Here is a 24636-nt window from a genome sequence, read left to right on the forward strand (position 1 = left end):
AATGTAAGTAGATAAAATGGAAAGAAAAAGAGCTGGTTAGAAGTCAGTGCTATTAGAACGAAGGGCCTTGCAGTGTAGTGGCTGTGTTAAGAACAGACAACTGAAAGATTTATAGACCATCTTCTCTGTGTTCTTTCCTCCATATCCCCATTAAGTAAATTTAGTGCTGGTGAAGTCTGCTGGATTGCTAACCCTGGACAGTGAAGTCCTTGACAGGAGATGCACAGACCCAGCAGCGTAAGCTTGTCCACACACTTCTTGTGCCTTAGCCCTGATTTCACGGGTTAATGGGTGAGTTCAGGCTCTATTGCCTGTTTAGTAGGAAGGCCAGTAACTAGAGACTGCTAGTAAGGTTGGCAGTTGTAACTTGGACACTGGTGTCCAAGAGCCACCATCAGAACTGGCACAAAGACCACCACCTCACTTGCAACCAGCCACTCAGGACCACCTAGGTGGGCGGAATTCAAATCAGTGATCTAGAGAGGAAGCAATCCCAATCCCAAGTCCCTGAGCTATCCCCCTACGTGTTTTCAGTTCAACCTTGTGATGCTTCAGTAACCCAACAATATATTTTCAGAGGCTCATTGCAGAACATTACCCTACTGTAAAACTACAGTCTGTTGTTAAAAATGTATCTACTACAACTTTCTTTTGTTTCTATTTTTAATGTCCGTTTAAGCAATCTGGAGTAACCACCACCATCATTCTGTTCCCCCCCCTTAGCATCAGCAGTCTCGTTTTGTGAGTTACTGAGTTAATGATACAGCACACCTAATACGGTCATCCTTTACCAGCGTCCACATGATCCACATCTCGGTGGGGTTCAGCTTGTGCACTATCATCAGTTCTTTGTACAGACATGGATCAAAAGGATTAAAGGGCCTCTGGATCCCAAAGGTCTTAAAGCCAGCATGGTTCAATGGAGTCACTGCCATCTTTGCCAGACACATTCCCACAAAGACATCATCTATTGGGAAGAGTTCGGTGTCCTCAGCGGTGCTCTGGAGTCGCTGCACTGTCGTTCTGGACATCACATAGCCTCCGCCACCAGCATAGAGAGGATAGTAGGGCGCTTTGTACATAGACTCCGGGATGAAATATTTTACTTTGGTGTTTCTTATAGGACGGGCCTGGCTGATCACATCCCCAACAAAGAGATCCTGCCCAGGTTTGAGTTCCTTGAGGAACTCAACGATATTGTAGGTGTTGACAAAAACGTCGTCATCGCCCTTCAGCACAAACCTGGCCTGGGGACAGTCCTCCAGGAACCACCGGAGGAAGTGCAGCTCCTTCAGCGTCAAGTTGAAGAAGTTGTCGGTGAAATCCCACTGGACAATGTCATCGAACTCTTGGCTCTCATAAACCAGCAGCTGGTGGAGGGAGTGAGCCTGGATTTTGGCCTCCGAGCGCCCAAGCAAGAACACCAGCTTGATTGGCTTGCTGCCAATGGCCACTTCTTTCCCCCATGTGTTCCTGATAGCAACCCTACGGTCTATGTTGATCGGGGGAGACTTGATTGCCAGCAAGAGGAATGTTTCCTCACTGCATCTCGTGGGCTTCAGCAGTGTGGAAAAGTTCCTGCAGTGCTTGTACATTAAGAAGGTGCGGTGAAGCTCTGGGAGTGCAGAAGAGGAATTGGCAATTGTCAGGTCTGGCAAACATTTGCTGGGTTCAGTCTGCTCCGGGGCCCAGAACGTATTGCTGGGATTTGGTGCAGCTATCTTCCTGGCTGCTGGAGACACAGCCAACTTAGTCTCTTTCCTTATATACATAAGGAACGCAATCAACGTGATTGAGACGGTATATAGTGCAACCATTCTTATCCTGGGATACATCTCAAACACTGGAGCAGGAGCCAATCCCTGCACAGTTAAAGGAACACACACAACATTTATTAAAGGAGCATTTAGGCTTCTTGTCTCAATGCTAAAGAGACTTTCTAAACAATTATCACAAGAGTCTAAAGGCCAAAGCTATTTAGGGGCTTAAAGATGCAGATAGGGATCCAGTGGGATGTACAAAAGCCCCTAAGCAGTTTACACACCTAATTCCCATAGACTTCAATAGCAAAGTTTTTATTGAATTTAATGGGATCAGGAGCTGTCCCATTACTCCACTTAAACAAGGAAGGACACAGGTTTGTCCCTGCCCAGCCCAGAGTACTGGTGTCAGGGCTGCTCACTTTGAGAGCTGCCAGTGCTCAGGGGGGGGGGGGGGGAGGAGAGAGAATGACGGACGGGGACAGATTCTAATGTTGGACTGTGAGCTCATTAGCCTATGAATTGAGTCACTGCTCAATTTGGGCCCAATCCTGCAAGGTGCGGCGTGCTCTCAATTTCCAGCCTCTCCTTTAGGAAAGGAGGGTTACTCAGCCCAAGATCAGCTCGCAAATTCAAAGCTAACACTGCTCTTGGGCAGTGCCCAATATGTATTATGAGAAAGGTCTCAGGAAGCACAGAGAACCATCACACGGGCACATAGGCCAAGTGCTGCAGCTCACACAAGGCTCTTGCAAGGACAGAACGGGCTTGATGCAAGCGATTCAGACTGCTCTTCCCATTAGAGTCAAAGCCCTATTTGCATCATCTAGTGTCAGCCTGTTTTAGGAACATTGGGGGCAGCAGGGATGCTTGGATAGAATGGTAGTTTGGTCTGAGTGCCAAATGGAAGTACACGTAGCAAGCAAGTCTCTGGGCTTCCTTCCCCACTCACTCACCCCGTCTAGTTCTCTCTGCGGTTGCATGCTGTTGAGAAGTCGAGGCCTCAGGGTGCTTCCCATCTGCCAAGTTAGTCTAATCTAGCCATTTGTTTGGCCAGCTGAAGTTTATCGGTCTGTTTTAAGTTTTGCAGGGGGTTCCAGGTACAGTACGCAAACCTGGAATCCCATTTCTGAGAGATTACAATAGCTTTTTCAGTGCCCTCATGTCTGTCAGCTGAAGCAGCCAATGCTGCATAGCCTCTACGTTCAGTATTGTTTTAAAGGCAGCTTTAAAAAGAATGTCATGGCATTTACTCATAGACATCTTTAATTCTATGCAGGCAGTAGAGCACAGAACAAGCCAACAGGTTTCTGTCCGAGGCAGTATTCTGTCCCTCCAGCTACCAAGCTTGCAAATTAGATTAATTTTTTTAGCTGACCTAAGTGAACAGCTTGTTTGAAGCACAATCCTAAAGCTTTGGTTTTGTTAAAAAGCTCTCTCGGGTAAGAGCCCATATCCAAGTCACACAGCAAATGGGTTTTACAGCATCCTACTTCCTTTCAGCATCTTTGTGCCACAGCGGGGATCACAAACTACATCTCCTCACACCCACCCTTGTGCCTTGACCACAAAACGTTTTTTTCTTTTTAGCACATCTATGTATCAACCAGACTTGCTTGACAGGCGACAACTTTCCTTCTTCCTTTTAAGAAAAGAAAAGCACTGACTATTAGGCCCCATTCCCCACCCAACTCCAGTTCTGCCACAGCGTTCTAACCGTCCATTACAGGCAGAAGGAATTAACCTAGTTTTCCCCTCACCAAACGTTCCCATTTAGAATTTTAAAGTGTCAGACAGGCACACTGGTGCTTGCACTGGCAACGGACCCCACATTTCAGTAGAAGGGCACTCGGTGCCTGACTCCAACATTAGAAGCCTTACAGGGATCCTGACTTTACACAGGGACGACACACCCTTTTTAAGAGCTAGAGAAGCTAAAGAGGCGGATAGTGCTCCCAACTGAAAGTGTTTAAGTTTATAATGTTTAACTGTTATTAAGATCTTTGGCCTAGGAACCCAGCGACAGCCAGGTTTCAATGCTGCCTTACAAACAGTGTTTATAGTCACGTTATTTGCATTTAGGGTGGAATTTATCATGACATGATAAGAAGCCCACACTCAAACTGCGACAATACCAGTGCCTGCGGGGTACACCAGATGAAGGGGAACCTCAGAGAGGTTAAGGTTTAAAAGCTGTGGCCAAACCATAAAGGGTCCTGTTACACAGGGGCTAATATTGGGATATGTGGTGCTCTACGTGGGCCAGTTTCTCCATGATCCATCGTGCATGTGAAATTTAGAACGGTTGCAACATTCCCGAGGTATCTCGCATCCAATCAACAGAGAGACTGAACTTTTTGCTGTCCTAGGCAAACTGGATCATTTATGCCACTCCCAGCCCTGTTATATTCTGTCGCCCTTTAATACACAGACATTGTTTGTAGCCGCCTGGTCGCTCCTATACAGAATCCACCGGTCAATCACTGAAGTCAATCAGAGGTCTGACTTTAGACTCGCTGTTACCATCAATTAAGTCCTGAGTTATTAAAAGGACCCAACCACCCCACCAAAGCCTGATCAGTAACGTTCCCAACCCGCGCAAGGCTGGGCTGTGATTTCGGTAAAGGAGATGGCGCGCAGAAACAAGAGCCAGTCTCCCAGCAAAGCTTTGAAGTGAGTTTTGCAGCTCCCTTCCAGGGCACCGCCTCTTGTGCTGAACCCCGCCAGACCCGGCCACGATCGCAGCAAACCATCCCTCCGAGGCTCTTCCTCCCCTCTTACCTTTCCTGCAGCACCGACTTCTCCTCGGGGGCGGCTGCTCTGCAAGGAGCGCGCCTTACATGCACCATGCAAGCCCTCGCCTGCTGCAAGGCAATCTTTCACCAGGCTTCAGTTTAAACAGGGGGTGGTGCATGGAGGCCTGAACCCCCTTCCTGCCCCCTCTTTCTGTTTGCGCGCGTGCATCTGGCTCTGCGAGCCGCTCGCTCCCCGTTCCTGCTGCCGTTAAAGCCGCCGCCGCAGCCAATGGGGCTCGCGCGGCTCTGGAGCCCGGCCGGGGTCGCCATAGAAACGGCGGGCAGACTCGTGCGGACGTGAAACCAACCAGCTACCGCAGCAGCTGCTCCGGGGTTTAGGGCAAGGGGGGCGCGAGGCGGGGGGCCTGGCGCCGGCGGCCGGGGAATGGGGCAGCCGCGGCAGAGCGCGCCGCCCCCAATGAGGGGATTCTTTGAATGCGGGAGGCAGTTACTCTCATGCAAATAGAGCCTGGCTGAATTCAAATCCCCCTGCCCCCGAAAGGTGCCGAGCCGAGGGGAAGGTGCAGCCGGGGGGGCTCAGGCACCGAGCGGAGCTGCTGGGAATGCGAATGGCAAAGGCGACGGGCCGAGCAGGGTGACACCGGAGTGACACCCTGTTCGGCCAAGGCACTTCGGTTGGACTCCCTCCCTCCCGGCTGTTTGGGGGGGAGGAGGAAAGCAAGGGTCTGCCCCCCCCCCTCTGCCCCAGGCTGAGAACAGTCAATCCATACACACACCCCGGGGGGGGGGGTACTGTTTTATTGGAAATCCCCTGCCCACCCACCTGCTCCCTAATCTCCCTTTTGGCTGCAAGGGCTGGATTCAGGTTGTGCTTGGGGCTGGGCCTTACCAGAGCGCCTCTGCTGGCCCCCGAGGATCAAGATTGAAGTGAGGGGGGGGGGGGACTCCGCTTTAAATAGAGCACAAACTCGGCTCACATGAGAACCTAATTCCTGCGGGTGAAGGGTGGAAGTGTTTGTCATCCTGCTGCGGTAGGCCTGGACCCAGCCCTAAGGGCCTTCCGCGTGGCCCAGCCATAGCTGCAGCATGTAAGATTTGTTTTTCTTTTGCGTTTCGCTTGCCAAGGAAAATCTTCTGGATCGGCCCCGCTGCTGGGCTGCCTGCCTGACCCGTCAGAGACCCTGAGACAATAGCTGGGACTGAGGGGTGTGAATGGCCTTAGAATGAATCTCAGCTGGTGTTAATTCAGAAATCCACAGGGGGCAGGTTAAATGGTAGCGCTGTTAACTGTGTCACCACTGATCACTTTGAGAAACAACCAGTTAGACGGGGATTGTAAGCAGACCATAGAATAACACTGCGCCCCAGTTGGAGCCAGGGTTGTCTGGCTCTGATCATTCAACACCCGCCATCTCCAAGGAATATATTTGACAAGAGCCCTCCGCATCGCCCAGCTCTCGCTCTTTTTCTAGAGCATCCAGCATCATTTGCTGAAACATATTACAACGTGTGTGGATCCGGGGGCCTTCCCCACTTTATCCCATACCTTCCAGTGACTTCCCTCTGCCTCGGGGAACGTCACCAATAAATCCTTAGGGAAACAAATACACGCTGCCCTTTTCAACAGCTGCGCTGTCCTGTGGGGAGAGAATGTCTGGGTCACCCAACCCTCTTATTACTGACATCAACCATCTCTTCTTACAAGCTCCTGAAGCATAAGTGGGTCTCCACTTCTCTAGCAGACCCACAAGGGCCACGCAAGCTGCTCTCTTGTGATCTGTCTTGTCAAGTTCTCCTTGAAAGGCAGCTATGCAAATTATTGTTTTCTAGCCCAGCAGTACAGTATCTCAGGTGTGCGGCTATGGTGATACCATCTGGCTGAGAAGGCAAATAGACCTGTCGGCTTAGGACTCTGCCTTTAAGTTTTCTCCCTGGAGAAAGCAGAGCATTGAAGACAGCTCATCCTCAGCTCTCAACTACTGTTAAAGATGCCACAGGACAGCAGCCCATGAACAAAAGTGCCAGAGATTCTGAAAATGAATTGATGCCAGAGATGACACGTAGTTGTTGAGAGGGGAGGGGGATAGCTCAGTGGTTTGAGCATTGGCCTGCTAAACCCAGGGTTGTGAGTTCAGCCCTGAGGGGACCATTTAGGGAACTGGGGTTAAAAACAAAAACTGTCTGGGGATCTGTCCTGCTCTGAGCAGGGGGTTGGACTAGATGACCTCCTGAGGTCCCTTCCAACCCTGATATTCTATGAATTTAAAGGTTCTGGTGGTATGTAGCAGGGTTCAGGGCAGGGCATATGAAACATTGCAGAAATCCGGGGGCACGTGACCCTGCATGTTCCCCCATGTGTCACCTCTGATTCACACCCCAGTGACAAGAGTTCAGATGACACTAGGAGCTTGACCTGCTGTTGAATAATCTTCAACCACTACAGAAAGCCTAAATTAGTGGGACGGCTGGGAATAAAACCCAGGCGTGCGGAGCATGGACACCGCCATCTTGTATTTGCCAATCCAAACGCCATCAAACAAAACTGGAAAGGCAGCTCCCACTGAGACTCCTGCCGCTACATTTCAGCTCACTGCCCTCAGTGACTTCTGGTTTTAAGAACTTCTCTATGGCCATGAGGCCTGCTCCTGCTCGGACGGCTGGTTCATCTCCCCAGCCTAGGAGGGACCAACTCCACTCCCAAAGGCCATTCAGGCCCTATCTTCTGGGTACCGTTTTATTCTTCAGTCACAAAACTCACAAAGTTATTCCCCTAGCCAAAGCAGGAACCCAAAAGCCTTTCCCTTTGCATTTCTTCCCCCCAGCTCCAGGGCCAGCCGCAGCAGCCAGTGTCCTTCCCACAGCTCTTTTGTCAACCAAGCTCTTTCAGCCGGACTCCTTCCCGGCTGGGTCTGATCATCCCCTCTCCCAGGCCCGACCATATGTCTCTGAAGGGGGCTGGCGGGCTCCAAGCCCCCGGGCCCGTAACGGGGCAGATCACCCTGTTACACACCCACTGAGGTCTGGCAAAGCTCCCGTTGGCTTGAGTGGGAGTCACAGCAAATTCAGCAGTCAGTGGGAGTTGAGAGTATGTCCAAGCCTCTCAGGATTGGGCCCTACAAACACAAACGAACCAACCCCCAGCAAGCTTCACAGTTTTATTTCAGTAATGTAGACTGTAGGTTTTTTTGCTGCACATATATTATGTGAAACTGCCTCATCAAGCAAGTGCTTCTCATTTCTTTATTGGTGCTGGGCATCAAATGCGGCTGTCCACTGAATCAATTGAACTTGGAATTCTACAGTCAGAGGCACAGGCTGGATTTCTTGGACTTCCTTCCCTTCAGGAGATTCTTTGTTTTTTCCTTTTCCTGAGGAAAACAGTTAGTCATTGATTTTAGGAAACAAGCCTAGAAAACTCCAATACTCTGAATGTGCTGCATGTGTCCTTGAAGTTTTTGCAGTCATTCCAGTTCCTTAATACAGATCAATTTGAACATGAATTTGTTGGATAAGAATCCAACAGTGTTAAGATGCTCAATCCAGCTGGGTACAGTTTTGCTTTGTTGTTTTAGAATTACTCAATATCCACCAGTCAAAGGGGAGAGAAGCAGAAACAGAAATTCCAAAGCACCCAGAGAATCTGTTCAGGGGTCAAATGAAACCTACATGCCTCAGACTGAGAATACATCTTTCAGTGTCTGGTCAAATCATTCATTGTGGATGAGACTTCGCTCTTTCCCCTGTTGACGAGGGATCCTGATTTCTACGATAGTTTTCACTATTTGTACATATTTGTTGAATAGATGATGCACACTAATTTCAGACTATGGGTTATTAGCAAACCGTTCTCTGTGGCTGCACCTGCATTAGCAAACTCTGTAGCTATCATTCCTCACTGGTGCAGCTCCAAGAGTGGTAGCAGTGGAAGCTGTAGTGTAGACAGAGCTCAGATGTCTTCTATGGGATCTATACTGCAGCTTCCACCAGTGGTGAATTACATCTACTCCCATTAGTACCAGGTTTGTGAGTGTAGCTAAAGCGTTTGACTCTTCATTATCTGTAGTATGTGATCGGCTTTCTAACTCACATGACATTTCTGCTCCCTGAATGGTTGACATACTTTTTAAACAGGAGAATAGCGAATGGTGAATAACCCACTGTCCAGCATGATAATTTGTGATACAATTCACAACACTTTAAAGATTTGCACACATTTTCATGAATCCCTGGCAGGTGTCTGCACAGCCAGGAAAAACAACAAACACAGCTAATCCCACCTTAAATTATTCCACCAGCTTTTCTGAGCTCTAATAGTTCAGATCTGACTTGTGGAAATACGACCACCTCTTTGTCTATGAACCCTCAACAACAAGCAACGGAAACCCTCAAGCTACTTGCTAAAGGCTGCTGGCTGAGCAGGGGTACAACAGATTATGTCATTAATCTTTGAAAGACAATCAAGTATAGGCGTAGTTTGACTTCTATATTTGGAGGGGCAGCTCCATTCAGGCCAACGGGGCCATGCATGGGGGGGCGGGGCAAATTCTGCAGCTGCCGGAAGCTTGCAGTTTGGTAGGGGCAATGCCCCCTACCCCCGTAAACTATGCCCATGCAATCAGCTGCTCCCCTGCTCTGCCAGCCAAGGGAAAGGGTTAGCTAGCCTTAATATGCACAGAAGTAAGGAAATGCCAAACTAAGCGAAACTCTCTGCTTAATCCCAATGGGTTTTCCAAGTCCATGATAACACACTTGGATATTTATTGCATAGCTGACTCCATCATCTTGCTGAGGCTGCAGGAGGTGATAGTCCAGTCATTAAAAAAATAAAAAGAAACCCCAGGTGCTAAGTGCTGCTTGTAACCTTCCAAGCCTGCCCTCTGCAATGGTTACAATACATTTGGTTTGTTACAAGTGCGCTGACACTAGGTGGACTAGTGGCCGTGTCCTCCTTCCCTATATGGTTGAGTGGGCTGCTAGGGTGGTGACCCAGTTCAGTGCAGCATCCAGGAGCATGAAACTTCCAGAAACATTTAACGCTTGTTTCAAATGTGTCTCTCATTCTATGGGTTAAGTGTCGTAGCTGGTTCAACAAACTGTCTTTTCATAGAACTTTCTCTCCAGCAGGGATGAGCACTGGCCAGAAAGCAGCTGGGACACTGTCTTCTCGGACACTGGTGGGCAAGGACCTAGGGCACTGGGGAATCAGAAAGTCGCCCTGAGTCTACAGGAGACTCCTCTTCCCGCAGAAATATCGAAAAGCAAGGACCTCACATCCTGTTCTCACCCTTCAGATGGGGGCGGCTCTGATTCACACACAGGGAAACTGAGGCAGAGGGGTTAAGAGACTTTCCCCAGATCACACAGTCAGCAGCAGAGCTGGACAAGATGCTAAGAGTATTGATGGCCAATCCCTTACTCTAAAGGCTAGTGAAGTCCGGTGAATAGGAGAGGCAGGGCTGCAAATTAGGGGACTTGGGTTCTATTCCTGGCCCTGCCATGGGTTCATTGTATGAGACTGAGCAAGCCACTTCCCCTCTCTGTGCCCTGATATTACCTTTGCAAAGTGCGTTGAGATCTACAGTTGAAAAAACACAATGAGATTGCTAAGTGTTAGTATATGCTATGTTAATACTAGACAACACTCCCCTATCGGATCAGCTAGCCCGTGCCATGCCCTGAATGTATATGTACACACATATCTAGCTAGCTAGGCACCAATTGAGCAAGGTACTTAAGCATGTGTCTAACTTTAAACACACGTACAATCCCAGTGAGGTGAATGGAACTACTCGTGTGCTGAAAATTAAGAACGTGTTTAAGTTCCTTGCCGAATTAGAGCTATGAAGATGCTTGTGCGCAACCTATAGCTGGATGGATGGAGGATGCTGGCGCTGCCTTGCTCATTGTGCAGCTCAGTGACGCTGCCCTTCCTAGGGGCTCTAGAAATGCTGATAGCTTAGAGAGCTCTACCTCTCCCGTTACCTTTGGCAGCCACTGTGGTTTTCTGGTTTGCAGGACTTTCTCCCCCAGTTTTTGTTTTTTTGTTCTTGTCTTTGCTCTTCTTACCATCCTAGGGAAAAGAAGTTTGTTCTTCTTAGTAGGGAAGGCTTCCAAGCAGCTTGTGTGAAGCAAAGCTTAGCCCTGAAGTCCCAATCTCCCGATTGGGACATCATGGTCACTTTCACACTGCCAGGTTATGTCGCAAGCAGAGGATTAGGATTTAAAAGGCGTTAATCAGCAGCAGGAGCTCGGCAAAGAGCCTCTGTACTCAGAAACGAGAGAGAAGGTGTCAGAAAATAGGAACTGTCAGAGCCACTCTACAATGGGAATATTTCCCGTAAGGTCTCAGCAGCTCTTTAGGATTTATATCCTACCTAGGAGCAATGCAAGAAGGGACTTGAGTGAATGATCTCAGTGTATGCAAGGGATACTGCAAACAGATCAGTTCCTCTTTAACATAGGACCATATTAATAACACCACCACTTAGCTCTTATCCAGCACATTTCATCAGTAAAATTTTCCATGTGGGGTATAAGGGCTTTCCCCCTTTCCTCTGACGCATCAGGCACATATCAGAGGCTACAGGCTTCGTGGACCATTGGCCATATCAGACTGGCACAATCATAGGGGCTAGTTTGGCTTTACGTTGGCAAGATAATCAAGAGAGCCTGTGTGTGGTACAATCTCATCTTCAAAGTCAACACTATGTAAGAGCCCGAGCCCCTGCTGTCCTTCCTCACCGAACTGGCCCCTGCAATGAGGAAAAACTCCTGAGCTAGGGCTGCAGGATCAGGCCCCAGCTGACAGCCTTCTCTCTAGGCCTGTGCAGAGTACTGAGGCCAGCTGAGATTCTGCGCTTTGTGCCCTGATGCCCAGCAGCAAAGTCCTACTTCTGCTACCTCTCGAGCTCTCTCCATCAGCTCAGGCCAAATTTTGCTCCCCGTGAAACAGATCCAATCCTATGGGGTGTCCCACAAGCCAGGCCAGTCCCCACGCTCACACATGCAGTGTGCTCCTGCTGGCAACAATGGAACCCATTCATCCCCTGCAAGGGCAGCGTCTTGTGCTTCGCGTTATTAGCTGGGATGAGGATTCGCTGCTAATACTAGAATGGCTGGTACCTTCTCCTTAGGAGATGGGGGCTGAGTTGTTTCCTCAGTGATGAGGACCCCGAAGTCACACACCACGGCCACAAGCTGGTCACCTGTTAAGAGGCTCTCCAGATTCACGTGCCCAGACCCCAGGCTTCTCAAAAGAGGTGGGTCACTGCGGAGTTCGACGGGGCTTTCCTTTTTCTTTTTCTGCTTGTTGCCCTGCACAGCACAAATTTGATCACGTCCAAGAGTCACGTGCCTTAAGATCACAGTTCATTCATCAGATATCATGATACCTTGACAACACCATCAGATCTGGGAACTTATACATGTGACACTATAACCACCCCCGCCCCATCCAGAATGAAGATTGAGCAAAATGGCTGCATCAAAGGTCTCCATCTGAGACTGGAAGGGGGCTCAATACCTGGGCAAGAACTTTAGGAATAAGTGGGAGGCTTCTCATAGAAACTGAGGCCCTGATTATTACTTGGCACAGACTAGTCAAGGGACCAAGTGCTCAGTGCCTGGGGGAACAACCGCAGCTGAACAACGCCCCCAGGGGACAGAGAAATAGACACTGTTCTGTTGTGGCTCACGTGGATATTTTTTCCGTTTGGTATTTTTTAATGCAGCCTCTCTGCAACCACCTGCATTATATGGAGTAGCAGCAGATGCCCTTCTGTACCCCGACAGGGGTCTGTGTAAGTGCATATCATCGCTGGCAGGCTGAGCAGGGGCACAGGTTAATTAAAAGTGAACTGTGCCTGTAAGCCACACTTCCTTACTCTTTGTGTGGGTTTGCTTAGCCCTCTTAATCAGTCGTCACAACAACAACATCCTCCCTCCCCCCCCCCCACATCTCTGTTATTACCTTACCACCGTCCTTTGGCTTCTCCTTCTCTGCTTTTCCCTTATCTGCCTTCCCCTTCTTGCCTGCGTCTTCAGCCACAGCTGCAGCAATGGGCCATGAAAGCACCTAGCAAGATAGAACAGCCTTTTGCCCATGCTGCAGTATTTGGGCTGCAAACAGCGGAAGGGATCTCGGTTTGTTACACCAGAATTAAAAAGATGCAAATACAGGGGAACGTTCACATTATTGTCAGGCTTTCGAAAAGCTTGTTTCCCTCCCAGCCGGACCGTGTCCCTCGATCCCAGAGCATGCCAAGCACTTACCTTTTCCTCTACAACAGTGACGGTGGTTCCAGTCATGAGAAAGGCTTTCAGTGCCACTAAATCCCCAGTGACGTGCTCCTTCCTGTAGCTGCACTCAATGGTCTCAGCCCAGGGCTTCCGAGGGGTGAGGTGTCTGTTTGCTAAGTGAGAAAACACAAAAGGAGCAGTGTGCCTGCAGAGCACACACGGGGCAGTGCCAGCTTCCCCCACACTGCTCTGCTCTAGAGCACCAGTAGGAGGGAGGGGGGAGCTGGGTTTCCATGATCCATTCAGTCCATGGGCTCTCAGCTCACACTGCCAGCATGGGGGGTGGGGGCAATTAATCCCAATTGTGGACGCTGTTTGTTAGTGATGTGGACACTTGCCTGCCGGGAACTAGACTCTGAGACCCACCAAACTCTATCACGCTTGCTCTGGCGAGATCCCAGCACAGGACCAGCTGGCCACAGCCCTATAAGTAGGTGTGGCTCCATTGCAGTCAGTGGGCTTACACCAGGGCTGAATTTGGACCACTGTTTTAAGTCCAGTCTGGCTACAACAGAGAAGCTCACCCGTGGGGTGATCAGAGGAGAATAAGATGTATAATAGAGAAACAGAGCATCTAATGGACCACTGTCTGGGATGCAGTAGAGAGCTGAGTGCGGGAGACAAGAGAAATCCCATTACCATGCGAAGACGAGGAGACTCTGGTGAGATGCGCTCCTGGGTACTCAGCTAGCTGCCTAGATCAGGAGCAGCCTGAAGTCACTTTCCAGGCAGAAACATGTGAGTGAGTGAGTGTGTTTGAAGCCAGGAAGGGACAAGAGCATTTTAGAGGGAAGAACAATTGTTGTCAGGTTCTCACTTATGCCACAAAGCACAGTAACACCCCCGCCCCCAAAAAATAACCGCACTGGCCTCCCATTAATGGCAGGACCCAGTTCAAAACTGCCCATCTCCTACAGTATTTAAAGGCCTTCCCATGCCTTGCTCCAGCTTATATCAAGGATCTTGTCCTTCTCTCCCCTCCCTCATTCATCTTGCACTGGCCTCCCCTTCTGTCCCTTCACAGGATCATTCCACTTCTGGCGCAAGAGCCTGCTCCTCTGCAGCTCCTGCCATCTGGGAGAGCCCCCCTGAAGCTCTGCTTCATTGACGCTCCATCTCATGGGAGCTCTCAGCTCTTATCTCCTTTACCTCTTAGTTTCTCTCCCCCTTTGCTAGTATTTATTTTAACTTTGTGACTACGACCCCAATCCCCAAATCACTGCACGCAAAGAACGCTCACCGACTTCAGCAGGAGCTCCACGCACAGAGCAGATCCAGGATTGAGCCCTGCATTCATGCTGTAACGCACAGTTTGCAGGTATGATGTTATACAAAATAAAGGCCTGATCCTGCAAACTTTTGCTCCCAGACGTGGTGCTGACTGCTATGAATAATCCCTTTGTCTACTCGCAGCAGCCAGCGCTCCTCCTTACAGAATCAAGCCCTGTATCCTTTTAAGCACTGAAACAACACATGCTGTAGAAACAGGGGGCACTGACAACTGAATAAATATTTTGATATTTTGTCATTCAAGGACATCAGTTTTAAATTTTTTTTTTTAATTCCTGAAATTCTGTTTGGATCAGGAATTGGCCTTTTTATTTCACACTGGGCTTCTGGGGTTTCGTACGATCATAGAACACTGGTGTGAGCTACACTCTGTAATACTGTAATTATCACACCAAATGAAATTACAGATTCGAGACAATCACCAGGTAAGTGTAAATCCTAGAATCTGATTTGTATTCACTGCATTTGTTTGGAGAGCAATATCTGTCCCAGACCAGATGTCTTGCTGGAGAATAATACCACCAATTCATTATTAAGTGGCATGGTCTTGATAACGGATCTAGCGGTGACCTACATTATTGGAGACGTGTTGATGGCAACACATTTCAATGTAGCAGCTCATGACATTCCAGGAAGACTGATAAACACCCCAAGTTCAGTTTAAGGTAAGAATTTCTTGATTCTATGGTACCCCTGTTTGCCGGAGGCTCCTGTTTAAGCAGAGAAGACATAGCTGGAGACTCCAATCCTCCTGTGTCAACACTCTCTGGTGGGCTCCCAGGGTTTGGTGTAGCCACCATTTGACTCTGATGGAATTTTATTACCTGTAACAGAAAGGCATCAAAGGTATCTATAGAAGGGGCCAAATTCTGGCTGAGTCTGCACACAGACACAGGTTGCAAGGGGAGAAAGGTACCTGTCTATATCCTGGCACTTCTAAAATGCCACTACACAGACTTCACCCACCATGAGAAACATGGAAGGAGCATCGGGAGGCATGGCCAGTAGCGCGGACTCTGGTGAACAGGTCTGCTGAAGTCAGTGAGACAAAGTCTACATATTTAAGCACATAAACACACCCTTCTGTGCAGAATATTCCTGTTCACTGCAGGAACACAGTACATGGAGGCAGAGGACCTATAGGGCTGATCTCAGACAGAAGGTGGACACACATCAATACTGCCTTTGCAGCATACGTCTGTGCCCATATTGTGAGATTTTTAAAAGAATACATTTGAAATTCTTGTTATTTGCCTTTTGGATTTTTACCCTGTAGGGTTCCCATTTTCAAGCTTATCTCCACAACCATGAAACTAGCAATTTACTTTTTACAAAAAATGAAAGACTAAAAGTAGCGATTCTGGTGCACTCACGTGACTTCAGAGTCTAGAGTTTTAAGAAAAGCAACAAATATAAAAAAACCTCATGATAAAAATCTCAAGAACTGGCAACATTCCCTCAAATGGTCTCTGAAGCACAACAGCTGGACACACTCCCGAGGTGAAAGGGGAAGTTAGCTTGCAAGGCCAACTCAATCCTTGGGCTCTTTGCCGAGACTTCCAAACGGCGGCCAGTTGCAGGGATGTGTTTTTTGTGATGTTGACAGTGGCTGCTGAGAACTCACCAAACTCATTTCATACAAGCCAACTAACAACTTTCAGTCATTAACCTGGTCTGTGTTACACCAGCAACCACCTCCTAGTTTCCCTTTATTTATATTTTAACTCATTTGAAAACAGACCTCAGCATTGTTAGTGTCCTCGGCTTTCTCCCTCTCCACAAACTCGTATGTCACATAGTAGCTGTGAGTGATCACTGGAGACTCTGGGCCGCTTTCCAGCTCCTCTGGCTTGAAGGGGTTGGGGACGCCTTTGATTTTCCCAACACTCACCACCAGTTGTGCTTTATTCACAATGAGATCTAAGAGGAAGACAATCCAGCCATCAAGTTACAATGTACATTCTCCAGGGTGGAATTTGAGATACAGTAGCAAAGCACATTAGGAAACTAAGGGCTCAAATATTTTAGTGGAAGGGCTGTTTGGCAGGGGGGAATCCTCTAAGATCTGTCTACACTGCAGTTGAGAGGTACAACTGCAGCAAGTGTAGACACATCTGAGCTAGCTAGGTGAGAACATAGCCAAGGCATTGAATGCCATTAATGCCAAGGCAACCACTGGCCACATGGGGTCACTCAAAAGCCATGCAAAGGGCTCCCTTTCCCCAGGTGATGGGCTTGCTGCTTGCACAGCTCTATTTTAGCCTTCTAGGCCCTCATTCAGGAAAGCAAGTTCAGTGCTGTCCTGAACAGGGGCCTTAACGAGGGGCTTTCCTTCTGAGGGAACCTTCCAAACATCTGACTTTAAATACAGTCAAGGGGATTTCAGCACATGCTTAATTATTTACACACTGAAAGTTAAACGTATGTACACATTTTCTTGAATCAGGGTCCTAAACCACCAGCACAGAGCAGCAACCTTGAGTGGGAAAGGCCTGATCTAAAATCAAACACAAGCCTAGGCAATAAGGGCTTGCTCATGCTCAGCCCAGCTGATTGGATTTCCTTTGCAGGGAGGCCATAATGCGGAACTGGAGACAGCATCTCCCTTGGATGGCAAAAGACTGATGTCACAAAGAGAGAAAAGTTGGATTTTATCACAGCTGGGCTATGGGTCTGAAATCCAAGAACTGCAGATCTTTGTTTGATTAACAGTTAAAGACCAAATTCTCTCTCTCTAGGTTTTTATAAGGCTGTCCATCACCATGGTGCCTGGTCTAGGATGCATGAGCGAAGTTCCGTTGGTATCAATGGAAGTTGTGCATGCACAATGCAGATAGATTCTTCATCCAGGAATATAGAGAAATAATAAGAATAATGAAGACCACCTAGCTCTCACATAGTGCCTTTCATCTGTAGCTCTCAAAGCACTTCACAAAGGAGGTCAGTAAATATCATTATCCCCATTTTACAGATGGCTAATACTAGCCAAGAGAAATAACTGGTTGTATAACGTTTTCTCAACCATCTTCAATCTTGCCCAAATGTAAGAATTTAAGAGACAGTTTTAGATGGTACATCAAGACTCTTAACATTTAATGGAATTAAAAAACAGAATGATCATACTTAGTACTTACAGATATTTATAATTAGACATCAGTTAATTAATCCTCACAGCCCACCCCCACGAGATAGATATGTGGGAACAATTATCCTCATTTTACAGATGGGTAAATTAAGGCAGCGAGAAGAGGGACTAACTTGATCACAAGCAAACAGGAAGCCATCAATGGGTCTAGAATGAAAACTGAGGACCCCTGACTCCCAGTCCCATACTCAATACACTACCCCAAGCTGCCTTTTTAAAACAAATAAAGATTGCAGATTACTACGGAGATATTTACACAATAAAGTCTCACCTGGCTTGCTAGACAGACCATGGAACTGATGCTTCTCATCAGGCGATATGTTCCTATCATCCAGTATACAGAGTTTGGGCAGGCTGTCTATTACAAAACCTCTGTAGCCAGGAATGAGCACTAGTGGATTACCCTGGAGCACAAGTGTTCTGAGCCTCCACAGAGTGGCCAGTTTAGAGACTATGCCCAACAGATCCGTAAAATTATTAAAACTTAGGTCAAGAGAGAGAAGATTTGGCCTAAAAGAGAACAGAACAGTGTTAGGGTATGTAACAAGCAGCAATCAGGTCAGTATATAGGGCCCAGCCTGGAGTCTAAGCAAAGCTCTAATTGAAATCAATGAACCCAATGTATTTTACTTGGGCCACTGTATGGTAACAACTTGGAACTGCAGGAAACTGGGAACCCACAAATTACGTTCTCAATATGCTACCGACAAATCCCTAAGCCATCCAGGCCATCACTGGCATACTACACACAGGACAGCTAGCTAACGTAGAGTATCCTTTCCTAGCAAAGGGACTTATTAAAGACTTCAGGATGTTCCCTTTGGAAAATGCAGATTGAAAGAGGAGCACAGGAATTGCCATACAATCAGAGCCATGCGCCATCCTGTCTCTGACAGTGGCCAGGACCAACTGCTTCAGAGGAAAGTGCACAATTAGTGGATAATTATAAATAACCTATACTGTTCGTGGTTGGTTTGTACGGAGAAAATATAATAAAAACAAGAACCTACATGCATGCTAATAAGCTTGCCAGAGATCACCCCAGCTCCAACCAGGCTCTGGCAGGAGCAGTTCTTCAATACCCCATCCATGGGATTTCCTTTACAGTCACAATTTCATCCGTGCTTCAGCTCAAAACAGACACATGGTTTTATGTGGCCTCAGCAAGCCAAGTCCTTCCAACCCTCCCCTAAGGATTAGGGCCCTCCATGGACCATGGGTCCTGTCCATTTGCTGGATCAGAAAGGGCCCTGAGCCAGTTTAAAACCAGGCTATTTATCCAAAAGTCCTTTCTTCATCTGTTGGTCCATGGAGAATCCACTTTGAACTAGCACATGCAGCTTCTCCAGGGGGTGGCTTCAAATGGCTGACAACAGAGGAAGTACATTAGCATCCTCCTTCCTACTAGAGAAGGTACAGATAATTCCACCGTAACATGTACACAATTGTGTTTTTAATGCAATGGGCCCCCAAAGGTATTAACCCTACTTCAATAAGGTTTTATTTAGTTCAATAAAGTTAGTTTAGTTCCATCAGGTTTGTTCAGGATATTATGAAATTGTCTGGCAGTCACGCTATGGTCCTTCTTTAGTGTTGGGAGTTACCAGAATTCTGCTGTGAGATATTTATCCTCTGAAGAGCCCAGCAGCCTGTTGTAACCCAGCCCCAAATGCTGGAGCTCCGGAGGTGGGTGAGAACACAGATCCTGCAAACCGACAATCTCATTGCCACAGAGCTCCAAGACCTGCCAGGGAAAGGGGGAGCAACAGTTATTGGGGGAGGGAAATGATGCTCTGTAGGTTTTAAGTGTCTTTTTCTATGTGTTCCTTCAGCTGTAGCCCAATACGGTTCATTCAGTCCATCCTAGGCAGAAGAGAGACTCATCTCGACACACCTTCTCTATCTGACCTCCCAAAGAAAGAGTCAGGAACCTGCTTATTTACCTTCAGTGTTCTAGGAAGGTGGGCAGAGTTTATTTTGCTGATTTGATTGGCACTGAGTATGAGCTCTTCCAGGTTATGAAACTTCAACAAATTTTCATCAACTTCATTTACCTGGAAAGAGATTCCCATTCACCTTCAGTCAGCTGTCTCTGAAGCACAGATGTATCTTAGCATGACAATACAGCACATAGAACAACATCAGTGCCTGATTCTATGGTCCTCACAAAGGCAAAACTCCCACTGGCTTCCAGGAAGATTTCTCTGATTTCCTCTAATCCAACCTGTTCAGGTTGCTTTACCGTAGCATCCAAGTGCCTAAGTACATTTGTTTGACCTGAATAAGAACTGCAGGATCACACCCATATTTTGTACAAATTGTGGGGTTGATCTTGAGAGGCACTGGTCGCTTGCAGCTCCCTGATTTCACTGGAGGCTTTGGGTGCTCAGCACGTCACAGGATCAGGCCCTAGAGCTCCTAAAATGATTCTCAGAGTTATACAAGGTGGTAGCAGAGGGAGTGAGAGGCAGATGAAACATGGAACATGGTGGAGAGTGAATGAGGTGAAGGGACACCTGGAGGCACTCTGATCATTGCTGATCATTGGTTCTCTTCCTCCCTAGGAACAGGCAGGCATACAACCAGAGCTTAGGGGGTGCAGCATCTACAGCAGTTTCATTCCCTCTCCAGAATGTTTACTTGATAATCTGAACAGGAAACAGATCCAGCCTCACAACCCCTTCTGCCAAGTCTTAATGAGTCTTTAGACAATGTCTAACATCACTTGAGCCTTGTTTCAGGAAAGCCCTTAAGCAAATACTTAAAGCCACCCATATTCAGGGCAGCATTTAAACACCTGCTTAATTCCCAGTAAATTCAATGGGACACAAGCACATGTTTACAGTTAAGTATGTGCTTAAGTGCTATCCTGAAGAGGGGTGCTTTCCTCAGTCAAGGCCTTAATGCTGGACTTTTCTTATGGATAAATATATGGGGTGAAAAAAATCACCACCCCTGATGGGATGGGTTTGCTGATATTACTGAGACATGTTTGAAAACTATAAGAAATATAGTGATAACGTTGTTTCTGGAAAGCTCTTGTGAGATGTATTTTTTACACCTTGCCCATCACAAAGAGAATACAATGTTCAGGTTTGATTTGTTTTTTAGAACAGGACGGTTATGGCAGCATCTTATCAGAGCACAAATCTGTGAAGAAAGGGGCTGAATTTCAGCTATAACACTTAACCCTCACACAGCACTGGGCAGTGAAAGCCATTGAACAAAACTGTAAACCCTGTATAAAACTGGAAACTACTTCAGGCCAGGGGATACTGCCTTACCCCAAGCACCTCTAGCTTCAGCACCCTGGGCAACAGTTGGATATTAACTAAGGAATACTTACAGCTCTTCTGTGAGATAGGAACATAGTAGCATCTACTTTATATATGGGGAAACTGAGGCAGAAAGGCTATGTGACTTGGCTAAGACCACAGAGGGAGGCAAGGTCAGAGCTGGGATTAGAACACAGGAGTACCTGGCTCCCAATCTTACACTCAGTCTTTCTCTACATTGTAACAATAGCGAAGATCCCGCTGGTTGAACTCACTCCTTTATTCACTATCCTTAAGGACCTGAAGAACAAGAAGATGAAGTTGTCCCGGATAAGCTGCGGCGATTGTACTGCCAGCTCCCTCAGGTGCTGGTCCTCGGGGCTGCAGTCAGGTGGCAGAGCCCAAGGGGAGTCCTGGCTGCTCACAAACTCCATTAAGGTTTCCAGGCTCTCTTCACTGGGAGTTCCAATTTCCTGGTGCTGGGCTGTGCCTGCATCTGCCTCTCTCCGGGCTGCATTTCCTCCAGGTTTCCTTTTCCTTAATTCGAAACGGGACCTGTTCTACATAGGACAGAAGGGGGGAGGGGAGCGCATGTGCAGAGGAATGAGGGCAAACTGAGAATTTCTGGGGCTCTGGGCCTGGCAGGCCCTGCCTCCTGGGGATAAAAGGGCTGGGCCTTTTTAAAAACCAAATGTAAACCATCTGAGGCATCTAGGACCATTCCCCGCCTCCATATGCACATAGGCCTCCAAGTACCATAGGATGATCCCGGCTCCTCGCGCGTTTAGTCTGCAGAACATCTGGCCCCAAGGGGCCATTGCAGCCTCCCGAGGCGTGTGTTTGGGTCTCGGCCTCACACCGCACTGGGCCGGTGAGAGCCCGTGACACAGCACCTCGCTGGGAACATGCTGGCCTGGCCTTGGGGCAGTGTGAGGTGATGCTGCTGCAGCTACCTAGGCTGTGAGCGCCTTGGCACAGGGACCCAGCTGCAAAGCCACCAACAGGCCGTGGCCGCTATGAGGCATCCCCACGCCAATGTCCTGGGCAGACGTTCCCTCACCTCAGACACAGCTCCCCATTGGGGCCAGTGCAAAGGATACTGGGGGCACTGCCGACCCCCCCCTTTTCTCCAGGCCCTGCCCGTGCACCCAAGCTCCCAGTGCCGCAGGACCACGAGCTGCCCCCTACGTGTCTCTCTGACTTTGGGGGGGGGGTCTCTGACCCCCATGCGCCCCCCCCCCGCCAGGGGGAGGCTGCGGTGCTAGGGAGCCCCCACCCCTGTGCACTGCCCGGTTGCCTGGTGATGCCCCGCCAGGCAGGAGCCCTCACCCAGCTGCCGGCGCCGCAGGGGAATTCACCCAGGCACAGCCGGCGGAGATGCTCCCGGAAGGCGGCGGAGGCGCTGAGGCCGCCCATGGCTGGAGCCCCGCATGTGGCTGGCAGGGGCCTGTGGCAACACCGCGTCCCCAGTTGCTAGGAGACTGAGCTGGTTGCTAGGTAACAAGCACCCGGGCCGCCCGCTGGCGCGCGCTCCACACGCCCGGCTCTGCTGCCCGGGGGCCCCCGGCGCTCAGCGGCCCCGGCCCCCGGCGCGAGAGCGGCCCCGGGGAGGCAGCGCCAGAAGTGCCGGCTCCCTCCAGGCCCCCGCATTGCAGCCTCCCCCGCCGCGTCCATTGCAACGGTAGCACGTGCGCGGGCCCAGCCAGCCCGCACACACCCGCACCGCGGAGTCTCTGCAGGCGCGTGGCAGGCAAAACACAGCTGCACGCGATTTGTGGAGCGGGGGAGCTGAGAGCCATTGAACCAAACTGTAAACCCTGCTGTATATGAGGGAAACCGCTTCAAGCCAGGGGGTGCAGCAGCACCCCAAGTTCCAGCACCTTTGTTTGAATCAGAGAATACCAGGGTTGGAAGGGACCTCAGGAGGTCATCGAGTCCAACCCCCTGCTCAAAGCAGGGCCAGTCCCCAGACAGATTTTTGCAACCACAACACCTCTGTGCACTTTGTGATTGCAAGAGATCTGCACGCGGCTGCAGCCAGCACACATCTGCACAGACAGTGTCATCACAACACATCTGCATCCGCAGTGTCTCTGCACACACATTGCCACTGCAATGTATCTGCAAAACAGCTGTGTGTACAACAGCCTGCCTAGGTACCCTGTGCATGTATTCCAGCACTTGCTCAGCTGTTTATTCCTCCACATGAAGTGAACAGTTATACTCTCACCTCCAGTGGAATTGTTTATTGCCGTATCTACATTACATGTAGGGAACTGTCCAATGAAGAAATCAAAGGCCTTTTGAAGATTGGTTGGTTGCTTGTTTATGAAGTGATTGCAAATGCCACAGCAATTATTGAGTATGAGATCCATAGAGCTTGAGGGAGCAGGACTTCACAAAGGGCTCGAAGCTATGGAGTAGCTTAAATGATGTGCCACAAAATGATTAGCCAATAAATACAAATGTGAAAATATATAGGGTGGGGAGAATACATTCCCTGGCAGAGAAGTTATTGAACAGCTGGATCCAGGTTAGAGATGAATTAGGAGGAGATTTGCTCTGGCCTTTCCCTTGCAATTAAATCAAGGTTTATAGGACTGTAGTAAAATACTGCAGAGCAAATGGACACAGTATTGATGACATCCGCCTGTGGCAGCCATTCCCCCTTCTTGCCCCCCCTCCCTGCTACTGTCATGTGACCAGTGGTGTTGCTGTACTTGTGGGGACACAGTGATTGGCTAACCATATACACGCTGTGGGGAATATAACATAGGGTTACCATACGACCGGTTTTTCCCAGACATGTCTGGCTTTTTGGTAATCAAACCCCTGTCCGGGGGGAATTGCCAAAAAGCCGAACATGTCCGGAAAAATACCGGCCGGGCGCTTCCCCTCCCGCGGCTGCTCTGCTACTCCCCTGACTCTTCGGCTCTGTTTAAGAGCTGAGCTGCCCGAGCGCTACCGGCTTCGGGCAGCCCCCTTGCCTCCGGACCCCAGCCCCCGGCTGGGCGCTTCCCTCCCGGGCTCCAGGGGCGCAGGGTCTGGGGGCTACCTGGCAAACCGTGAAGCCGCTAGCGCTTGGGCAGCCCTTTTCGCGTGGCTGGGAGGGAGGAGGGGGAGTTAGGGCGGGGACTTTGGGGAAGGGGCGGGGAAGGGGCGGAGTTGGGGCAGGGCCGGGGGTGGGAAAGGGGTGGGGCCAGGGCCCCGTGGAGTGTCCTCTTTTTTTATTTTTTAAATATGGTAACCCTATATAACATGTACTGCTTGTAGCTTCAAAAACACATGCACTCAAGTGGCAGCAGTGGCAGAGCAGGTTTTACAACTGGGGGCAATAGGTAGTGGGATGGAGAATGAGCCTGCCCCACACTCACCTGGCAGTAACGGCTCCTGGGCCTGACTCTCCACGCTGGGCATTGTGACCTGGTGCGTGGGGTCACAGTGCCATTCACATTTGGACTGGCCACCCTTCCATCAGCCCGTCCTGAATATTTGTGTTGTACACCTCTTTCTGTCAATTGTATAGTACACTTGAAAAAGTGCCACACATACACCTAAAGGCTGCTGGAGGAGAGGTGAAAGCCCCTCTGGCCCCTTATTAGCGCCACCACAGCCCAGCAGCTGTCTAACCCTCTGCTTTTCAGTCTGGAATGCATGGTGTCACAAGGCGACAGCAAAGAACCCAGTTACACAGTCAAACGTGGGGCTGAGTTGGGCCACTTGGGATTATTTATGATGATCAAATATTTCTACTGCACAGTAAATCACGCTAGATAATTTATAGTACAACTAGAAAGACTTGGGCCCCTCTCTGGAAGTTCTTGGTTTAATTCATAGTAAAACGAATATTCTAGCTTGTGAGCTGCAAAAATTCCCCTCTTTAGCGATCTTTCAAACAAGCTTTTAATTGCCCGTAAAACGCCAGCGGATCAGTTTTCAATTGCTCTGCTGTACAGAGGGGCTACACAGGGGAACATTGTATCTCCCATTTAGGCAGCTCTCCGGGACAGATGCTGATCTGTCACCTTATCAGCATGACAGAGCATTGCTTAGTGCAGATAGCTATGGAAAGGATGTGCAAAGGGAGCCACCTACACATGAGTGGTTTGGGG

General features: G+C 49.0%; 2 protein-coding genes across 2 annotated transcripts; both read right to left on the reverse strand.

Moving 5' to 3' along the window:
• Window positions 1-723: 723 nt before the first annotated feature.
• On the reverse strand, window positions 724-1835 carry B3GNT4 (UDP-GlcNAc:betaGal beta-1,3-N-acetylglucosaminyltransferase 4). Its single transcript, XM_024196114.1, has one exon. It carries the CDS (start codon window positions 1833-1835, stop codon window positions 747-749), a length of 1089 nt encoding a protein of 362 aa, XP_024051882.1. The 3' UTR covers window positions 724-746.
• A 5921-nt stretch (window positions 1836-7756) lies between these two features.
• LRRC43 (leucine rich repeat containing 43) lies at window positions 7757-21940 on the reverse strand. The gene is made up of 12 exons (XM_024196125.1): window positions 21854-21940; window positions 20800-21084; window positions 19193-19303; window positions 18854-18993; window positions 17521-17759; window positions 15846-16024; window positions 14796-14928; window positions 12788-12927; window positions 12486-12590; window positions 11639-11830; window positions 10499-10586; window positions 7757-7884 (listed from the first exon to the last, which is right to left on the reverse strand). The coding sequence occupies exons 1-12, from the start codon at window positions 21938-21940 to the stop codon at window positions 7757-7759; spliced, it is 1827 nt and encodes a 608-aa protein (XP_024051893.1).
• Between the last annotated feature and the right edge of the window lie 2696 nt (window positions 21941-24636).

The sequence above is a fragment of the Terrapene carolina genome, unplaced genomic scaffold (genome assembly GCF_002925995.2).
Source record: "Terrapene carolina triunguis isolate 2854851 unplaced genomic scaffold, T_m_triunguis-2.0 Scaffold234, whole genome shotgun sequence".
Taxonomy (NCBI): domain Eukaryota; kingdom Metazoa; phylum Chordata; order Testudines; family Emydidae; genus Terrapene; species Terrapene triunguis.

What these genes read in the sequence shown, in the direction of transcription:
- B3GNT4 (XM_024196114.1), bottom strand. Translation starts at nt 1,835, where the DNA reads ATGTATCCCAGGATAAGAATGGTTGCACTATATACCGTCTCAATCACG.
- LRRC43 (XM_024196125.1), bottom strand. Translation starts at nt 21,940, where the DNA reads ATGGGCGGCCTCAGCGCCTCCGCCGCCTTCCGGGAGCATCTCCGCCGG. An exon ending in ACCTTCCTAGAACACTGAAG is followed by an intron (nt 18,994 to 19,192) that starts GTAAATAAGCAG and finishes TTTCCCTGGCAG; the next exon opens with GTCTTGGAGCTCTGTGGCAA. An exon ending in GGAGCCTCCGGCAAACAGGG is followed by an intron (nt 12,928 to 14,795) that starts GTACCATAGAAT and finishes TTTCTCACTTAG; the next exon opens with CAAACAGACACCTCACCCCT.